This window comes from Alligator mississippiensis, chromosome 10 (assembly GCF_030867095.1).
Source record: "Alligator mississippiensis isolate rAllMis1 chromosome 10, rAllMis1, whole genome shotgun sequence".
In the NCBI taxonomy this organism is placed as follows: Eukaryota; Metazoa; Chordata; order Crocodylia; family Alligatoridae; genus Alligator; species Alligator mississippiensis.
This window is the reverse complement of record NC_081833.1, coordinates 47757395-47775739: the sequence shown is the minus strand read 5'-3', so window position 1 is coordinate 47775739 and position 18345 is coordinate 47757395. Positions and strand designations below refer to the sequence as shown.

The 18345-nt window shown below is 53.1% G+C and overlaps 1 protein-coding gene and 1 long non-coding RNA gene across 6 annotated transcripts in view; one reads left to right on the top strand and one right to left on the bottom strand.

Annotated features, from left to right (window-relative positions):
• Positions 1 to 4014: 4014 nt before the first annotated feature.
• Positions 4015 to 12131, bottom strand: IRX3 (iroquois homeobox 3). 3 transcript variants are annotated; one of them, XM_059713783.1, is made up of 5 exons: positions 12056 to 12129; positions 7994 to 9546; positions 6036 to 7107; positions 5152 to 5218; positions 4015 to 4389 (listed from the first exon to the last, which is right to left on the bottom strand). In XM_059713783.1, exons 2-5 carry the CDS (start codon positions 8213 to 8215, stop codon positions 4335 to 4337), a joined length of 1416 nt encoding a protein of 471 aa, XP_059569766.1. In that variant the 5' UTR covers positions 8216 to 9546; positions 12056 to 12129; the 3' UTR covers positions 4015 to 4334. The 3 variants fall into 3 exon arrangements, with proteins under 3 accessions (XP_059569766.1, XP_059569768.1, XP_059569767.1); XM_059713785.1 differs by lacking the exon at positions 5152 to 5218 and having other exon boundaries at positions 12056 to 12131; XM_059713784.1 differs by lacking the exon at positions 12056 to 12129 and having other exon boundaries at positions 7994 to 9596.
• LOC109285697 (uncharacterized) overlaps positions 7099 to 18345 on the top strand; it is a 78931-nt gene continuing 67684 nt past the window's right edge. Inside the window, exon 1 of one of the 3 annotated variants that reach the window (XR_002093524.2) lies at positions 7099 to 7140. This is a non-coding gene — a long non-coding RNA (uncharacterized LOC109285697). Of the gene's footprint in view, positions 7141 to 7179; positions 7837 to 13179; positions 13941 to 18345 lie in introns of those variants that run through there. The other 2 variants (XR_009455258.1, XR_002093522.2) reach the window with 2 other exon arrangements.

The following is an 18345-nucleotide window of genomic DNA, read 5'->3' as shown; positions in this document are numbered from 1 at the left end:
AGAATGTATTATTCCCTACTGAGGCAAAATAGCTTGAGCTATCCAAGAAATATAAAAGCAAGCTGCAAGCTAACACAAAAGGTTTTATTTTTATTTTATAGCAAATTCTGATTCTTGACTGGGAAAAAGATTTGTCTTTTATCATCTTTTCTATCATTTTCTTTCTGTCTGTAAAAATGTCTAACTACGCTAAAGACAACACACTGATATAACATGGTTCAGACAAGCTTTCTCTTCATTTATCAAAAGCCAATTTAGCTGCAATAAACAGGGAGCCTTACAAAGCCTGCTAAACTTGCAAACTCGGTTCTAACAGGTCCAGTTAGAAGTTGCTTTGACGACTTGGAAGTCTAATAATCTTGCCATCTCCTTGTAGTAGCACTTCCTCCACCCTGGCCCCATGGAGAAAGGGAGTGAGCAAGAGATGATTACATCAATCAGTGTCAGGTCTGGGAGCTGTGATTTATGAATATGCATAATGAGCTCTCACCTTTGAGAAGGACTAGCTAGGAAGATAATTGATTAGACAGGAAAAGAGCAGCCAAGAGAAAGAGAGAGAGGCCTTGCTAAGCTGTCTCAGGCAGGCCTGGCTGGGGATCCAGTGAGGCTGTCAAGCTGTGACAGTCTGAGTAAGGGCAGTTTCCAAAAATATGAGTGGGATTTTGAATGTCTCAGTTCAGTGCATACACAGCAAAATATTTCCTTGAAAAATTCATTGGAGTTGCCTTCCCATTTAGGAAGGCTAGGCAGGCCTAAGGACTGCTCCTGACCTGCCCATCCCATGCACTCAATAATAGAACTCCCACCTCCAGGAAGTCCCAGCTTCGTCCAACAGCCATTAAGGGGTGCTCTTCTGATTCCTGAAACCCACTCAACCAGCTGGCCAGATTGAGTGGTTAAGAGGTTGGAGGGAAGAAGGGAGCCTAGGGCTTGAGCAGGAGTAGCCAAGGGGACAGGAGGGATAGCAAGACCCTAATTTTATTTGACGTATCCTTATTTTCTACCCCTTGAAGTATCTGTCTATTCATAGTGTGGACATTTTCATGGTTTTAATATAGGTAGAACCCCCTAGTGTCCGAGGAAAGAGTGGGGGCAGGGGGGAGGTCTATCTCCCACCCATCCCTCCCCTTTTACACATTAAGCTTTTCCTAGCAAGAAGGTTACCCAGGAAAGCTAGGCAAAAATGCAGCAACTGGGAGTGATTTCGGTAAGATCCAACCTCTACTGTCTGTTCCCACCCAAGAGAGATTCCCCCTTGTGCAGTAACTAAGGGGGGGGAGCAGAGCTAGAATGGCATTAGAGCCAGGGTTACATAGCAGGGGATGCAAGAAGAAAACCTGTTTCTAGGCCAATCCATGCTCAGGGAGGACATTTTCAAATGGGAAGCCAGGGGGAAGGCAATGAAGCAGAGATTGCAAACTGCCTAACTCTCAAGATCCCTTCCACCTGTCTCTGTGGAGCCAGAGCCAGCTCCATTAACACCATACCAGGGATCTGTGCATGTGTGCATGCAGACACATACACACACACAAACAGGGTATAATCAACCCATAGCAGTAATGCATGCCTGACAGTTAGAATACTAATCACAGCATGAAAAAAAAATCTTATCACTTACAAACGTCTAGGATTTAAAATGTAGTTTATCGGCCTACTGCAACCAAATCCTATAAATAATACATTCCTATCACTATGACCTCAAAATGTCAATACTGCACACCCCTGCACATTTGCATATCCTGTACTGTCTAAACTTGAAGCATGTCAGCTATGTGCTTCTGTTTGTACTTTAACTTCATTTTAACTCTTTGCCTCATAGCACCCAGCACCCTTCTCCTCGGGAGGTCTGTCAATGAAATTAAAAAAAGAAACCCTATTTATTTATCAGATCCACAGTTCTGCTACTGTTGCAGGGGGGGGAAGGGGTAGAGAGAGAAACTCTACCACACAAGATCTAGAGAGAATTGAAGTAAGATCCAAACTCCATTGTGCTGTCCTTTCTTCCCACAAGGCCCAAGTCATCTTGGTGGTATGTGAGTTCCAACATAAGGTGTCATTTTCAAAGCAGCCCCGCTCCACCTCATTACTGCCTTAACATCAGCTTTTAACTTGCAATAATTGTGCAGAAGTAGTTTTGGAAGATAACTGACCAAGAAAAAAATAATCCTGGGATGGTTTTAATTTGATTGTGGTGATTTCACTGAGTCTAAAAGCAAAGGGGTCAGGCTCCAGAATGTGTCTGCTTTAATTTTCTTAATGAGGAAAGACAAATGCAGGAGGAAGTTCTGCCTCTGAAGCCCTGGCTCCTTTCAGGTTGCTGAAGTGATTTTCCCAGCACTCTCAAGCTGGCAGGTAGAATTGAAGTGACTCTAAGCGGTTTGACCTCTTACAGATCTGGCCAATTTTCAGCACTTTGCCAAGGAAATGAAGCTAAAAGTTTTCGACGCTGCAACTAACCGGCAGCTGGGGGGGGGGGGGGTGGGGGGGGGGATGTTGCAAAGTTGCAGCTCTTTAATTTTAAAGCTTCCTGCCTGGGGTTTTTTTTTTCTGAGTTTAGTTTACATTAGGTAAACCAGTAAATCCCAGGCTGGGCCTGGAGATCTCCCCCCACTCCTTGGCACTGGGCACGTTTCCAGCAGCCCCTGCCGTCAAAGCCAGCATCCCTCGCGGAGTCTCGGCTCTCCTGCATGTCTGCTCGGACACTCTGCCCCAAAGTCCGGGACAGGGGATGGCATCGACTTGAAGAGGCTGGGAGCGGGCGGCGGCGCACACTATTGCCGCTCCCCGGCCGCCGAGCCGAGCAGCCCGGGACTCCCGCAGCCCTGGATTGTCCCGCCGCGCTGGAAGCTGGAAGCGCGGAGCCTCGTGCCCGCGGCCCGAGCACCTCAACCTGCGGCCCGGCCCGGCCCGAAAGCGCCGTGTGCGGAGACCTGCGCCGCGGAGAAACGCCCGAAGCAGCAAGAGCAGGCACCCGGGCACAGAGCCCCTGCTGCCCCCGCGCCCCGCCTGAGCAGCCCGGGCAGTGGCCGGGAAGGAAAGGCTCCCGGCTCGCAGGAGCGCCAAAGCTTCCCTGGCCGAAGCCTCCCCGCGCCGGGCTCAGCTCCCGTCGGGGGCCGCGGGGCAGCCGCAGCTCCCCGCCTGCCACGGGGCTGGGGCTCCAGGCGCCCGGGGCAGCTCCTCCCAGGACACGAGGAAGTCCCGAGCCCGCTGCCTTTGCCCGACAGCGGCTGCGGCAGTCCTGGGCCGTCCGGCGGGGGAGACCGGAGCTCCTCGCAAGAGCCGAGCCGAGCTGTCCCAAGGCGCGGCGGGGAAGGTGCGAGCCGCAAGGCGCCTGCGGCCCGGGCCAGGCTTTTGCTCCCGTAGAGGGCGCTCCGGCTCCAGGTTTGAGCAGGGCCCTGGGCTCGCCCCGGCCCCGCCAGCCCTCGGCCGTGGCGCTCGCCGGGGAAGGGCCGCGGCCGCAGCAATTGCAGCACAAGCAATCGCGTCCGAGGCGAGAGCGGCCGCCCCGCGCTCCGCCGAGCAGCGCCAGGCCCTCTGGCCTAATCTGGACTGCACAAGACACAGCAAGGACCTGTCCGGGGACCTTCTAGCACTGATCAAGCACAAAGATGCCGGTTTCCCCTTCCCCCCAGCCCAGCAACGGATGACGGTGCTGGCGTTTCTCTAGGGTTGTTTCCTCCCCAGCGGCGGCTTCTCCGCCTCGGCCGCTCGCAGGGCGCGCTGCCCCGCGCGGAGCCGGGAGCTGCCCCGGGCCCAGGCGGCGGAGCCCGAGCAGCCTCTGCCCGCTCCCGCATTGTCGCCTCTCTACCAGCCCTGGGCCTTTGTGCCCGCACGGCTGCCCGGAGCCTAAAACTCCGTACAAGTTCGGAGCAGGCAAAGAAACCCAGGCTTGGACGAGTGCTCAACGCTCCGGAAAAAAAATAAATATATATATATATCTATTACATTGAATTTTTAAAAAATAGAGAGAGAGAGAGAGTCAGGAAAAATAAGTCCATTGGTGGCAGAAGAGAGTGTAGTCAAAGTGGCAACAGTTTATTTATTAGCCAAAAATATATACTTTCTTGTACAATTTGGTTCACACATATGTACATTTTTTACTGTATATACAAAAAAAAAATTCGAGACACCTAATTCTCACTGGACTTCCAAAAAAAAAAAAAAAAAAAAAAAAAAACCTCACACACTCAGCTAATTCAGAGGAGAGTACAGAAGCGGTTTCTTTTCTTTTCTTTTCTTTTTTTTTTCTTTTTAATTTTAATATACGGACATGCTTACAAGTTGTAACTATACAGATTTTTTTACAATCATTACAACAACAATAAAAAAATTAACTATGATGATGACAACGCGGATAGAACCATAGCTGCATCAAGTTGGTTCTGGGGCCTGGAAAAAAATGACACAGAAGAAATATTTAATAGGTTTTTCTAGTCAGGGTTAGGTGGCACAATGAGCTTTAACTTTGGTTTGGGGTTGCTCATCTCAATTAGAAAGAATTTCTAAATACCAAAACGTTCAGATGGTGGCTGTCCCAAATTGAATAAGCTGTATGGTGAAATTGTGAGCCCGATACTTTTATTTTTATTCAGGCAACAGTGTCACTGATTTCAGCGGGAGCTTTGCCTGGGGAAGACAGGCAGGATCAGGCTCTGAAGTTGCTTATGTCCTCCCAGCTTTCCAGTATTTCCCCTGTTTCTTAAATTCTTCCTAAGGATTTATCCAGGCCTGATTTGTTTGCCTGCTCTATTTAAGAGAAAGGACAGGGATCACTCTTTTTGAAGCGTTGACCTGGGGTGCAATTAAAAAAAAAGTAAAAACAAGCGGTCAAGAAATGTGTAATGCAACTTTGCATTTCCTAAGGAATCATTGTCAAAGTCTGGGAGACTGAATTGCAAAGTCAGCTGTGAATGTGCTTTCAAAAGGATGAGAAACACCCCATCACCACACACTTGGTAGAAGATAAAAGTTGCTTCTTTATGACTGGGTGCTGCAAAGGGAACTAACAGTGGAGGAAAAAAAAATCTAAGCATCTACAGCTCTCTCTCAATCTCTCTCTCTCTCTCAATATATATATATATATATATATATATATATATATATATATGTCTATCTGTATGTCCTTAGGAGACTGAGGAAATAATCTCTTACCGCCTCTGAACTGGCTGGAAAGCTGTCTTTATTAACTTTTTCTCTACTTCCAAGGCACTAGATCGATCTAAAAAGAGAAGAAAAAAAGTGTTCCTTTATAACCCCTGTGTTTTTTTTCTCTCCATCCCTAAATAAAGCCATTGAGCGTTGCTTAGCAAGCTGCAAATCGGGGAGGCGGTGGCTTTGCTGGAGAAGGGACCGGCCAAGGAAAGTAACAGGGACTAGAGCAAGCCTCCTGGCCCAGCCTCCCAGCCAAGAGGCTGCAGCAAGGGCAGCCCAAGATCGCCCTTGGTGGAAAAGTCATGGTTTTGACATGACGTCGTGAGGACAAAAAAAGAGAAGAAAATACATCAAAAGCGGTCATGGGGCCGTGAGGCCCGGAGAGAAGGCGCTGCCCCCGCCTGCCTTGGCCCTAGCACGTGAAACCCGGAGCGAGCCCGTCGTGCCAAGCGCACCAGTCCGAGCCCCAGCACCCCCGGCCTGAAAACATCCACACGCACCGCGCAGCCAGAGCCAGCCCTGCCCGGGCCTGGGCCCTGCCGCCGAGCTAACAAAAAAGCAAGCAGAAAAGCCTCTCCCCTGGCAAAGCCCGTCTGGTGCAGGGAGCCAGCAGGCGGGTATCTGTCTAGCCAGGCCGGGCTGCTAGTGGCGGAGTCACCAGGGGTTGAAACCTTTCCTCTCCTTTACCCCCCCCCCCCACATGGCCCTTTCAATGAGCGGGGGTGAGCGGCCCCCTCCCTCTCGCCCCAGGGGCGAGAAGCCGCAGCTCCGGCCCCGGGAAGCCCGCGGAGAAGAGACGTGGCCTGAGCTGAGTTTGCCCGTGCTCAGCAGCCGAAGAGATGCCCGGCCCGGCCCGGCCCCGCAGCGATCGATCAATCAATCACCTGTTCCGGCGGCCTCCGCGCTCTGCGCCTGGTCTGCGGGTCTGGAGAAGGCGGCGATGGCCGCAGCGCCCGAGGCTGCGCCGGGGCCCGCCCCGAGTCCCAGGAGGTGCGGGGTGTTGAGCAAGGTGAGCGGGTGCGGGGCGGGGTGGGGGTGGGCCGGGAACGCCCGGCTGGTCCAGTTGGGGAACTTGCCCAGCGGGCAGGACGAGACGAGTCTGTGGGGGGCCGGGGGAGGAGGAGCCAGCGGCAGGGGCTGGGGGGCGGCGGCGGGGGGCGAGGAGCCGCGGCCGCCCCCGGGGGACTTGCGGGGGTTATCCGGGCTGGTGGCAGTCTCCGCCAGGGACCAGATCTTGGGCTTGGGCACGGTGCTGGCCAGGCTGGCGTCTGTCGGGGGCGAGGCGGGGGAGGACGAGGCCGAGGACGAGGAGGACGAGGAGAGGTGGTGGTGCGGCGCGGGGGGCAGCGGGAGGGGCTCGCCGGGCGGGTGCGGGTGCCGGTGCGGGGCCGGGTGCGGCTCCACGGCCTTGAGGAAGCGCTCGTCCGCGCCGGGCAGGTCCTCGAAGCCGTCGGAGCCCTCGGAGTCCGTCTTGGCGTCTGAGTGCAGGAGGTCGGCGTCCTGCAGCTCGTCCTCCAGCTCGTCCTTGTGGCTCTCGATGTTCTCGGTGTCGATGTTCTCCAGGTCGATCTCCTCCTCGTCCTCCCGCTTGTCCTCTTCCCCCTCGTGGTCGCTGCCGTAGGAGTTGCCCTCCTCGTCCGTACGGCTGCGGGGGGCCCAGGTCATTTTATTCTCCTTTTTGAGCCGCCTCCGGGCGTTGGCGAACCAGGTAGAGACCTGCGTGAGGGTCATCTTGGTGATGATGGCCAGCATGATCTTCTCGCCCTTGGTGGGGTAGGGGTTCTTGCGGTGCTCGTTCAGCCAGGCCTTGAGCGTGCTGGTGCTCTCGCGGGTGGCGTTCTTGGGCCGCGACGGGTCCCCGAACTGGTACTGCCCGTAGGGGTAGAAGGCGGGGTGGTGGTGCGGGAAGGCGGGGTGCTGCACTCCCGGGCCGTCCTTCAGCTCGTACTGGGCGCCCTGGAGCCGCACGGAGAAAGGAGACGAGAGCAGGTCAGGGCGGGGGCTCGGGGGCTTATTCCGGGCACGGGGCATCCCCCTTTAGGGTGCAACCCCCCCCTCCATCCCCCCGCCGGGCTGCTGGAGCGCTGCCCTGGACCCCGACCCCTTCCCCGCAGGGGGGGACGGGGGGGTTTGCTCCACACCTTCAGGCCAGTTCGGCACAGACTCGTGTAGTGGGGAGGGGGGACGGGACGGGACCCAAGCCCTGAAGCCCGGCCGGTGCGTGCGGGCCAGCAACTCCGATGTGACGTGCTGACTGTTTATAAACACTGGCAGAGCCCTTCCGAGAGCCACAGCAGCGCAGCCCGGACTGTCCGTTACCCCCCCCCCCCCCGCCTGTTTGGGGTGGGTTATTTCATGTTATATTTTTGCAGCCTCCCCCCCCCAACAAGCCCTGCGCGTAGACAGGAGCGAGGCCCCTGCCCGAGGAGGCGGCGAGGGGATAACCCGGAGCAGGCTCCCCGCTCCCTTCCGCGCGGGGGAAACTTCCCCGGCCTGCCCCCTCTTACCTGCTCCCCCTTCCCACCCGCGCCCGCTCCTTCCTGCGCCGCTCCCAGGGCGGTCAGCGGGCAAACGGGGTTGAACTCCACTCCCCCCAGCCCCGGTGGGAATCCGCCGGGAAACAATCCGAATCAATGCCCAGGAGCCCCCTGCTCCCCGGACTGCCCCTGCGGCAGGACCCCGGAGGTAAGCGGGGAGACCCGCTCCCAGCCCCGCTCCCCCTGCTCTCGCTTCCACAAAGGCCAAAGTCAAGCGGGTTGGGAAACAAAAACCAGCCCCCTGAAGGCACCGCGGGGAGGGCGGGGGGCGCGGGAAGGAGCGAGGGGGTCTGTGTGGTCCTTACCAGCTGCGGGAAGATGGGGAGCTCGGCGGTGTAAGGCAGGAAAGCCCCGTATCCTTGAGCTGCCGCCGCCGCCGCGTAGGGCGCTCCGTACATGGAGGAGAGCACGTTAGAGAGCGCCCCGGACGGAGTGAGCTCCGTCCCGCTTCGGGAGCCGCCGCTCCCCTGCCGATCAGAGGGGTAAATCGGCCTGATATATTGGTAGCCCAGCTGGGGGAAAGACATGGTGGGGAGAGGGGGGCAGGGGAGGGGGGAAAGGAGGAGAGGGGGGAAGAGAAAAGGAGAGAGAGAAAGGAGAGAAAGTAGAAGGGCTGCAGGAGAGGAGGGAGCTGGCTTGCTCGCCCTTTCTGGCTGTCTGCACTTTTCAGTGCCTTCCGCAAACTCTTGCAGACATGGGTGGGGGGGAGGGGAAGAGAGGGGTGTTCAAAAGGCCGTGAGCTTCCTCCTCTCTCTGCCCGCTGCTGTAAACGATCCGATCGCTTCTTTCTTCTCTCACTTTTCCTATTGATCTGAGTGGACCTAGGTCAGGTCCTAACAGATTGCCTGAGATTATTGGGACTCCGGGCTCTGATTGACATTTCTAGTCTCTCTCAAGCCCCTCCTATTTCTTTTAAGTCTCTCTCTCTCTCTCTCTCTCTCTCTCTCTCTCAAGCCCAGAGCTCTCTCCCTGGGTTTGTCACTAGCTTTTTTTTTCTAGATCTGTTTACTGACGTCGCGATCTTTTATTTGAGTTGCTTTAAAATCTCGTTTTAGCGATCGCCAATCAGTTTAGTGTTTTACAAAGGTTTAACCCTGCCCCATGGTTTTCTAATTTTATTATATCTATATATATATATATAGTCTTTCATAGTTTTTCCCCTTCTCTTCTCTGAAATAAAAGGCAGAGGAAGCTGGGGTTCTCAATTGTAAATTACATGGAGGAAGAGGAAAAACTTCTGACATTTTTAAAATAAAGCCCTTTTTTCCCCCTTGCAGAATGTGCCATTTCCAGCCTTCCCTAGGCTGGGTTTCCAGGGTTTGTTTTCTTTATTAAGATATTCCCTCCCCCCAGCCCAGCCCTCTGCCCCGGCCTGCGCGTGGGTCCTAATATAGATTTAAAAGTCTATTAGAGTTTTTAATTTGCATTTCCAGAGTCAGCTTGAAAATTTTTTCTATGCAGTGAATCTTTAAGGAGTTCTCTCCATTTTGCCTAGGCTAACAGTAGGCAGCTACAGTGGAAGAGCAAGTTAATTTTCTTCCTAATAAGGGACTTCAAAGAGTTGTAGGTCACAATTTTACATCAAAGGCAGAAAAGAAGGCAAATTAAAATCTTAACAAAGGAGAGACAGGAGCAGCCCTCTGGGCCATTAGTAAATAAGTGGTGTGAAAAAAGGGACAATGACAGACACTGGAATTAAACTCATTAACACCTTTTTGTCTTGGTGCGAAATCTCTAATTAGGAAATTTATGATCATTTTGCTTATTCCCTCTGTTCTGATTGACTCCAAGCCTTAGAAGGAAGTACCTGGTACAAGGAACATTTGCGGTGGGAGCAGTGGCACAATGTTCTGTGAAGCTGCAGGGAGAAAGTCAAATTACGTTTTAATTACGGGATAACCTTTTCTGTATCAACGCATTTTTAAATGTAGGGACCCCCCCCCCCCACCATTTGAAGCCAGCCTGCGAATAGTTTAGTGTTTTAAGGCGACTAAAAATACAATGAAACCAAAGCGTGCGCTTGGAAAGCACAAGTGTTTCCTGGCTTGTGACTGCCTTGCTGGAGGACTAGACTACACTGCACGTAAAAAGTTTATGCAACCTGTAGGGTTAAGAGTTTGTGGGGCTGAAGTTCTGAATTTTCCATTATTGATTCTGTAATGTAATTTAAAAATAGGTTATGAGTTTCCTCTTTCTGAGTTTCTACTTCGCATGCAGGAGTCTCTTTTAATCACATGTCCCATGTTTTTAAATACTCGGCGGATTTATTGCCATTAAAATATGATTCAGCTACAATATAATCACTATACCCACAGTATGGATTTTTATAACTACATTTCTTTAAAAATGAAATTCATGTCAGATTATACAGTTAAAGGAATCGACCTTGATAGCTTGCTATAATAAAACTATATCAGCTTGTAATAAATACGGATTATAGCAAAGCAAGCCCCAGAATTAAAATTCCCTGAATCAATATATGAAAATCTGTAGGAAACACCTCTAATCGTATTAAGTTCATCTTTATAGCATTTCCTATCTGCTAATCTAGTGCAAAAACAACTCTGGGTTGGAGGTATTTATTTTCTTCTATTCCACTCTGCTCTTGTAATAGGGGTTTATAGTATAATGTAATGGAGATAACAATATGACATTCAGTTATAGGTTTGTTTTTGTTTTCAATTCAAAAGGAAGTGGGAAGTGAATCTAATGTCCTTGTTTCTTTTATTTGTCTGCACAAGTAGCAAGACTTAATCGCTGCGATGCTGAGAAAGTTTGGGAATGCCTTGAAAACGGAACACGATTTATTACACACACACACACACACACAGAGAGAGAGAGAGTATATACGAGGAGATAAAGGGACGAAAAGGTAAAAATAACCCGGGAGAACTGAATTATCATTTGACCATTTCCTAGAAGGTCGTCCCTATCACTGGTATTTTATATCTCCAGAAGAGTCCGCTCCCCGCACACGCACACACGCGGGATATTCACATGCACACATTTGGAGCCTGGACCTAACACTTTGTCTTTGGCTTCTCGTTTGACATCACTGCTGCTCATTTACGGAGTTTATAAAGCGGACAGGATTATTTTATTATCTCATCCCACTGTCTGGTGTCATCAAGATAGATTTTTAATCAACAATACAATCAATATAAGTTCATCCCTAACGGGGAAATACACGTGTCCGACATGGATTGGAACGCACTGATTCTAAGTCATGAATCCCATTAGCGGGGGAGCCGAATGCAGCCCGCGGGAGGAGGCTGCCTGCACGCTGGGCTTGATTTTTAAGTGCATGTGAAAACTCACAAGGAAAAGACCAAGCTCTCTGCCCAGGTGAAACGGGGCTACAAGCAGCCCCCTTGTCTTCGGCGGCGGGGAGGAAAGCCGTGGGGCTGGGGGATCGCGACGGGCAAATGCAAGAGTTGAGAGAGAAAAGCTGGGAGGCGAGAAGTGTCTGGATGGGGGTGGATTCAGGTCAGGGTGGGGGTGGATGATGGCTTATCTGTGGGCAGGAAACGCAGCCAAACCAAATGGACTGGAGGAAAGAACTACGGAGGGTGACCCGCCTGTTAGCAGAGAGGTTCAAAAGAAAGGCGAAAAGTGGGATGGGGGTAGAAGGGCACAGAGCCTGTAGCCGAGGTGGGGCAGGGAGATGCTGGGCGGCCGACCATGGGGCACGGAGCAGCGCGGTCACGCTGCCAGCCTGTGGGACAAGGGCAGGCGGGCAGATGGAAGCCCACAAAGCGGGAGCAGGCGGGAAGCAACGGGGGGAGCAAGTGACGCCTGGATCTGGCTGCCCCGCCGCGGAGCAGTCTCTGCGGGGACAAGGGCTGAGGGCGCCCGCTGCTCCCGCAGGTCAGCGCCTTTCTCCGGGGGGAGCAGCGGCTGCAGTGCTCCTAGCCCGAACGGACACGTGTCTTCTGGCCGGGACCTGTCAGAGCTGGGAGCGCCGCTCCTGATTTATTACCCCCAGCAGCCCCCTCCCCAGCTCAGCTCCGCTCGGCCCCCGCCTCGCCCCGCCCCGCCCCGCCTCGCCTCGCCCGCGCAGCCACTGGGCGCAGAGCGGAGCCGCTCCAAGTGCGGCGGCGCCTGCTCGAATCCAGGCCCCGCCGGAGCGGAGCCCCGGACTGCGGCCCGGGACCCTCCCTCGCGGAGCCGGGCGCGGCCACTGCCCCGCACGCGGGACTCACGCGGTGACACGTTCGCTGTCCCCGGGGCGCCCGTGCCAGCGGGCTTGGGGCAGAGCAGGGGCTCGGCGCGCGGGAGCCAGGGCCGCAGCCTGGCGGGATGGATGCGGCCGGCGGAGAGTTATTGGGAAGCTGTCAGAGGAGCTGGAAGTTTAGGCAGGATCTTACCTGGCTGTTTGAAGCCCCCTTTGCCGGCCGATCCGGGGCACTGCGAGCTGCCCACGCGTTTGGCGGCGCTCTCAGTCCACACGTGGGGAACACAGGAAAGGGGCAGAGCAGTGAACAAACAGGCGGGGGCGGGGGGGCAACAAACACGTGGAATTAGGAAAAGGGGTTACAGCTAGAGAGGGGGAGAGAGAGAGAGCGAGAGAAGGCAAGATCAAAGAGCTGAGGAAAAGACTCTTCAAATTACACGTTTGAAGCTTTTCCATAATTCCAGGGCGACAGATAGATAACAAGCTGCACATTCCTTATCACATATGGAATCAATCTGAAAGGAGTCTCTTGATCAAAATCTGTTAATTGCAGTGACATGTGATTGGGAAAGAAAACACAATTAATGACCCTTCGTGTTACGGCTTGGGGAAGAGGCCACTGACACTTCGCGTTTTACAGCCCGCCACAACTTCTTTTTTTTTTTTAATTATTTGTCAACTCTTAGACGGAGCCGTTCAGCAAAGCCTCGCGTTTGTTTTGTCTCCTCTTCTCCAGGGCTTCCCCGGCGGGGGCGAGCGTGTGTGTATGTGTGCGCGCGCGTTTCCTTAAAGGTTTGGGGAGCTAAAATGATTTAGTGCCTTGTCTGTAAATCTAATGACCTAAGGTGAGAAAAAATACTTCATCTTTTATTATTCCCATTTGTGGTGAGCGTTACCAGGAAACAGCAGAACCCTTTTGAAATTGTAAATATATGTATCCATTTTAAAACCATTATGACCGAGATGTGTGGGGTTTGGGGGGGGAGGGGGGCGGGAGGTTTGCCCCCTCCAAAGCGAAATAAAGAAACTCGCACTGCCATTGTAGCGCCCTCTGTCCATGGCCCGCTGACGGCTTCCTCTAGCCCTGACTCCTCACTTTGGAGGCATTTAGGATTTGTTCTCGAAAAGAGACCACGTTGCATTTTCCACATCGGTGCCATCTACCCCGGGTAGGAGGGGGAGATAAAAAGGAGGAGGGCGTGTTTCTGCGCGAGCTGTGCGCCCGCCACACGCTTTATAATATTAACAAAGGAGGGAGCAACATTTTTAAAAGCTTAACCCTGTCATTAGAAAGGTAATGGCTTTGTTTCAGGGAGGGGGGAGGGGGTAAGGAGAGCGGTTCATTTGAAGGTTATAAAGCATACACTCTAATAGGATCGAAGTGAAATTAGTTAATAAGAAAATGCTGGCCAGAAGCTCTCTGGGCTTTTAAGTGCTCTGCAGGCCATTTAAGGAAATTGAATAAGAACAGACTCAGTTACCTGCGGACCCGAGTATTGTCTCCGGTCTACACAGAGGCGAGAAGGGAAGGATTGTGCCTGGGAGACCCAAAGGTCTGCAACCCGCCTGCCAGGGCAGGTCCTTAAAAGAAAGTCCCCTTTCCGCGCACAATAGACTGCTTTTTTTTGTTTAAAGCATACCAGACTCTAGTATTTACCACAAGGGGTTAAGCAAAGGTAAGAGGCCATTAGCAGATGCTTAAGGCTTCCAGGGCAGGTCTGAAAGGCAGGCTCTTCACCGCGCTGGAAAAACTGGCCCCTTGGTATTATTTTTTCTCTTTCATTTCTATGAGTTTTCCCACCATTGTGGTGCTCTGCTGATTTGTATTCGGAGTGGTGCCAGTAGGTCAGTTTATTGTGTTACCTAACTTCCTATCTGCTGCCTCGCTTGCTCGCTTTAAACTTTCTAGCCTTTTTGTTTAAGAGGTGATAATAAAACCTTTCCTTTGGCAAGCCGCTCATTAGAAACCCGCCGAACCCTGGAGGGACCTCGGAAAACTGGTGCCCGGGAGTGAGGAGGTCGGAGAAGGCTTTTGTCCGAGGGCATCACTGCTGTGAGCCGCAGGAAACGCTCCTCAGGTGATTTATAATCTGCGAGCGCAATTCACTGATTTTATGCCAATATATTTTATGGGCACGGTTAGGCTTCCCGAGCCCCGCGGAATGAGCGGCTTTTGGGTCGTTTTGGTGTCAGTTTAGTCCTTTCACTTCGACGCCCAGGGAGGGCGTTTTCCTGCCTCATAAAGAGGGGCCATTTGCCCACGGATGCCGATGGGAAAGTTCCTCCATCCATTTCCAGGGCCAGACTCCCAGTCCACGTGCGAGATGCGCCCTCACACGGAGCAGCAGCGAGCTCCCGGGCAGGCTCGGCCCCCGATCCCGGCCGCAACCTTGAATCTTTCGGTGCCGTTGTGGATCTCAACCTGTACCGCCCTGCCCCGCACCCTGCCCTTGCCCTTGCCCTTGCCCTTGCCCTTGCCCTTGCCCTTGCTTGTTGGCGGTTGTCTCGAGCCAAAACCAAGGGCAGCCCGTGGCTGATCTGCGTTACTCAGGTTCACACGACTCCGCCTCTGTTAGGGCCAGTCCTGGTAGGGCCCCCAGCCCCCGGCGGCCACTTCCACGCACGAGAAACCAGGGCAGAGCCGCCCAAGGCAAGATCCCTGCCTGGCGGGCTAGGTGCACTGCCCGGGGCAGCTGTGGCTCCTAGGGGGCTGCTCCGCGCAAGCACACTGCCTTGGTGCCCAGCACAGCCCCCTCGGCCAGCGGACTGGGTAGGTAGGCAGGCGGGCAGCGCCATCCCGAAGGCTACAGACCAGGGCAGTTTCCATTTTCAAAATCCTCCCTCGTCCTGGCCTCGAGATCCCCGAGCACAGCCTGACCCTTGCTGCCTGGGACGTTTTATCACTGCCTTCACGAGGGAGACACATTGCACGCGGCCAGCTGCCTCCAGGCAGTGCAACTTCATTTATTAACTGAGGAATCAAGCTGCATTGAAGATAACCCTTCAGCGTCTTCTTCACCCCGTCGCCTCTTCTGACACAAGCCTTAATTATGATTGTATTAATTAGTATTTGTTCAAAACAGTCCCTGCCCGGAAAAAGCCTACAACCTACATCTGCCATGTTCAGAAACGATTTCTCCATTAGCTGCAAGGTAACATTTACAACTGGCAACACCTAAAGTGTCAAAGCCCATAATCTTCCAGCCTGAGCTTTTCTGTCCAGTCAGCTCAGGAAGGATGTTTTTGAAGCCGATAAGAGACATTTAAATATCAAAGTCACTGTGCATGTGCGTATCCTGCCTAAACTTTTATAGTGGGATTGCATAACTGCTTTATTTGCTCTTCATCCCATAGATGCTGCTTTATATCAGTAACAAACAAGCATTGATTTTATGGTAAAGTCACTTTGGGATGGGAATGAGTAACTCCAGGCAGTGCTATCACTGTATTACATGGAAATGGCCCAGGTAACAAGATGAACATTGATTCAGCATTATGTTTGATCAATAATGAAATAAGTAACTTCAGGGCCAAATTAAAATGCAAGCTGGCTTAACGCTGCCAGCTTCTGGGCTAAGTGACAAGGCTAATTCAGCAGGGAAATGGCAATATTTGCATTAGAGGCTGCATCTGTTGTTTGGTAGAAGTGGTTGGATCCGCAGTCATTCCGTATAAAAGAGTTGCGGGGAACCTACTGGAAAGGCTTGTCCAGAAATGAGCGTGGTGCAAATGGTGGTGTCTGTGTCTGGGAATCCGGGGTATTTCCCCCAGATCGGGTTGTGCCCATGCAGGGATGGGAGAGTGTGGTCTGACGCTGCACTCGGGCTTTTGGAGATTACTGAGCTGAGATTCTTCAAGGCAGGATAACAGAAAACCACTGTTCTGTTTCCCAGCTACCCAGATGGTGTTAATATTTAGCAAAGGAAATATGCTTCTAAACCAGTATATGACACAAAGGACCCCTGCCCCTTCATTCTTCTCCCTTTCCCTCTGCCTTCCCTTCCCCCCGCCCCCTGAACAAAAAGGGCTACAAGGTAAAGGATAGGGTTGGAAAGTGAGCCCCGCAAGGGAAGTGATTTAGGAGATGAGTGGTAGCGCAACCAAAGCCCCCTGTATTGGTGGCCTTTGCCCCAGTTTATCTTGCTGTTTTCTCCATGGCTAGTTTTTACAGCTCTGCCATCATTATTGAAACCGTGACACACATTGATTTCCAATACAGATTCTCGCCTTCAACCAGGGAGCGCAGACACTGGGACATGGACCGAGTTACCAAGTATAAAGCCTCAGCTAGGGAGAGGCCAGAGGGAGAAGGAGAAATGCAGTCAATGGCCAGAATTTTAGGTGGGGAGGTGGGATTCGGGTATCATTGCAGGGTCCACCGCAGGCTGAGACCTGGGTGGGAGATCAGCAGCTTCCCCAGTCTTGGCAATAAGGAGATATTATTATTCCTAAAGCAATGAGCATAGGAGGGACTATTTAGGCAGCCTGAGCTGTGCGTGTCTATGTTGGGGCGGAAGAGGCTGTGTGGAGTCAGAGAAAGATAAGACAGGGCTGTTTGCGTGTCAGAAAAATGAGGAGACCTCGACCCAACTAGGGAGGCAAAACAGCGCGTCAACATTGCTTCTCTCCCACCCACCAACACTTCCCCCAGGTTCATGCCATGGGAATAGTCTGGGACGTAACTGGTCGCTTAATCACTTCGGATGATTAAAGAGCAGCGCTCCACACTGCCGAGACCCTGGAGCACCAAGAAGTCAAGTGCACCATACATCTGATCTTTACAGGGATGCTCCTAAAATCGGTGAGATCTTTCTTTGGGAAACCAGCCAACCCAACCCAGCTTGCTTCAGCTTCACCCTTTCACCAGGTTTACCCCTTCTCGGTTCCAGATGCTCTTGTCACCACTGGGGGAGGTCTGGCTCCTGTAGGTTGAGTTCTGGGTCTCTTATCCACGCCTCATTTTGGAACTGCTAGTGCAAAGGCAGGATTTGTGATCAGTGCTGAAACTCGACCCTTAAATAGACTCTACTGTGCTGCAGTTGCCATAGGAAGAAATGATTGATGTGGGGGATGAAAGATTTGCTTAAGGAGTCCCCAGTCATAGGAAAAATGGAGTGCAAATCACCTTCAGAAAATGAACTGGCCTGGTTTTAAACAAATAAAGACATGTGGCTGCAACCCCCTCCACACCATGGAACTCAAATGCCAGTGAAAGGGGCATAGACTAGAGGGGTTCAGTCACCTCTGCTTGTATTGCTGCTCACCTCAGCCTGTTGTGTAGTTACTAGGTAGGGCCTTTCCTGACTGTGGGAGGAAGGGCCTTGTGTGGGTAGGATGTGAAAAATAATCACTTACAGGACCCTACACTAATCTGACTCCTTCCTCAGACAGCCAAACCTGTCCTGGACTTCAAGGAACTCAGGCAGGCTGAGGCCTTGCTCATCCAGGCTCTCCTATCACCTGAAAAACCAAGCAGGATCCCAGGGTCTCAGTGCTCTCCATAAACATGAAAATTCCCACTGAGGACAGCAGGAGAGGGCCCATGAAATAACATAGTGCTGTGCTGGGGTGAGGAATCTGTGGATGGGGGATCTGGAGAACTGAAGCTTCCCTTAATAATGAGGAAAAGGGAGGCATAAGGGGAATGCCAGAGCTTGCTGAGGCTCGGCAGAGAGCAGCTCCGGGGGTTGGGCCGCTGGGGCTGGTTTCTGAGAGCTACCCAGGAGTGAGGCTGTGGCTCTCATCAGGGAGGCTATTCGGTCCGGAGGAGGGGGGGGGGAGAATCCATTGCCTCTCTAGGGGCTTCAGGCCTTGCAGAGGACTCTGGAGAGCGCAGGTCAGAGTGCTGCCTTTGCTCCTTCTCCGTCCTGAGCACGAGGTTCCCAAGGCGAGGGGACAGAGAGGTGGCTGCGGTTCAGCCCTGGTCAGTTCTAGCACCTTTCAGGCGTCCGGGCTGGTGCCATTGCCCCGTACTGCCCTTGCGGCCCGTGCACGCGTCCCCCGAGGCCGCTGCTGCTCCGGCGGCCCCGCGGCGTGTTCAGAGCCCCCCGCGCCGGCCCGGCGCGGCTTGGCACGGCTCCTCCGCCGCCTTTCCTTCCTTAAACAGGTCAAACGCGATCGTTCAGCGCTATTGATCACATCAAAGGCTTGCGACAGGGAGCCGCTCAGCGTCCGGGCTGGGCCGCGGGCAGCTCGCCCTGCAGCTGGGGACAGAGGCAGGCCAAAGCCGGGGGGCAGGATGGAGGCAGGGCCTGCAGGAGAGGCAGCGAGCTGGGGGCCGATCCGAGCTCCCCGGGCCCTGGAGCAGGGCCGGCCAGGAAGGCAAGTCCACAAAGTTCCCCTCCCTCCTTCCTGTGGGAGCTTCTCCCTGCCGGGCAGGCTTTGCCCCAGCAACCTTCCCCTCGCATCGATCCCCTTTCCCTGGCAGCAAATAGAGGAGCTAAATATCTAATGACTGAAGAGGTAACTTCATTAATAAAATGC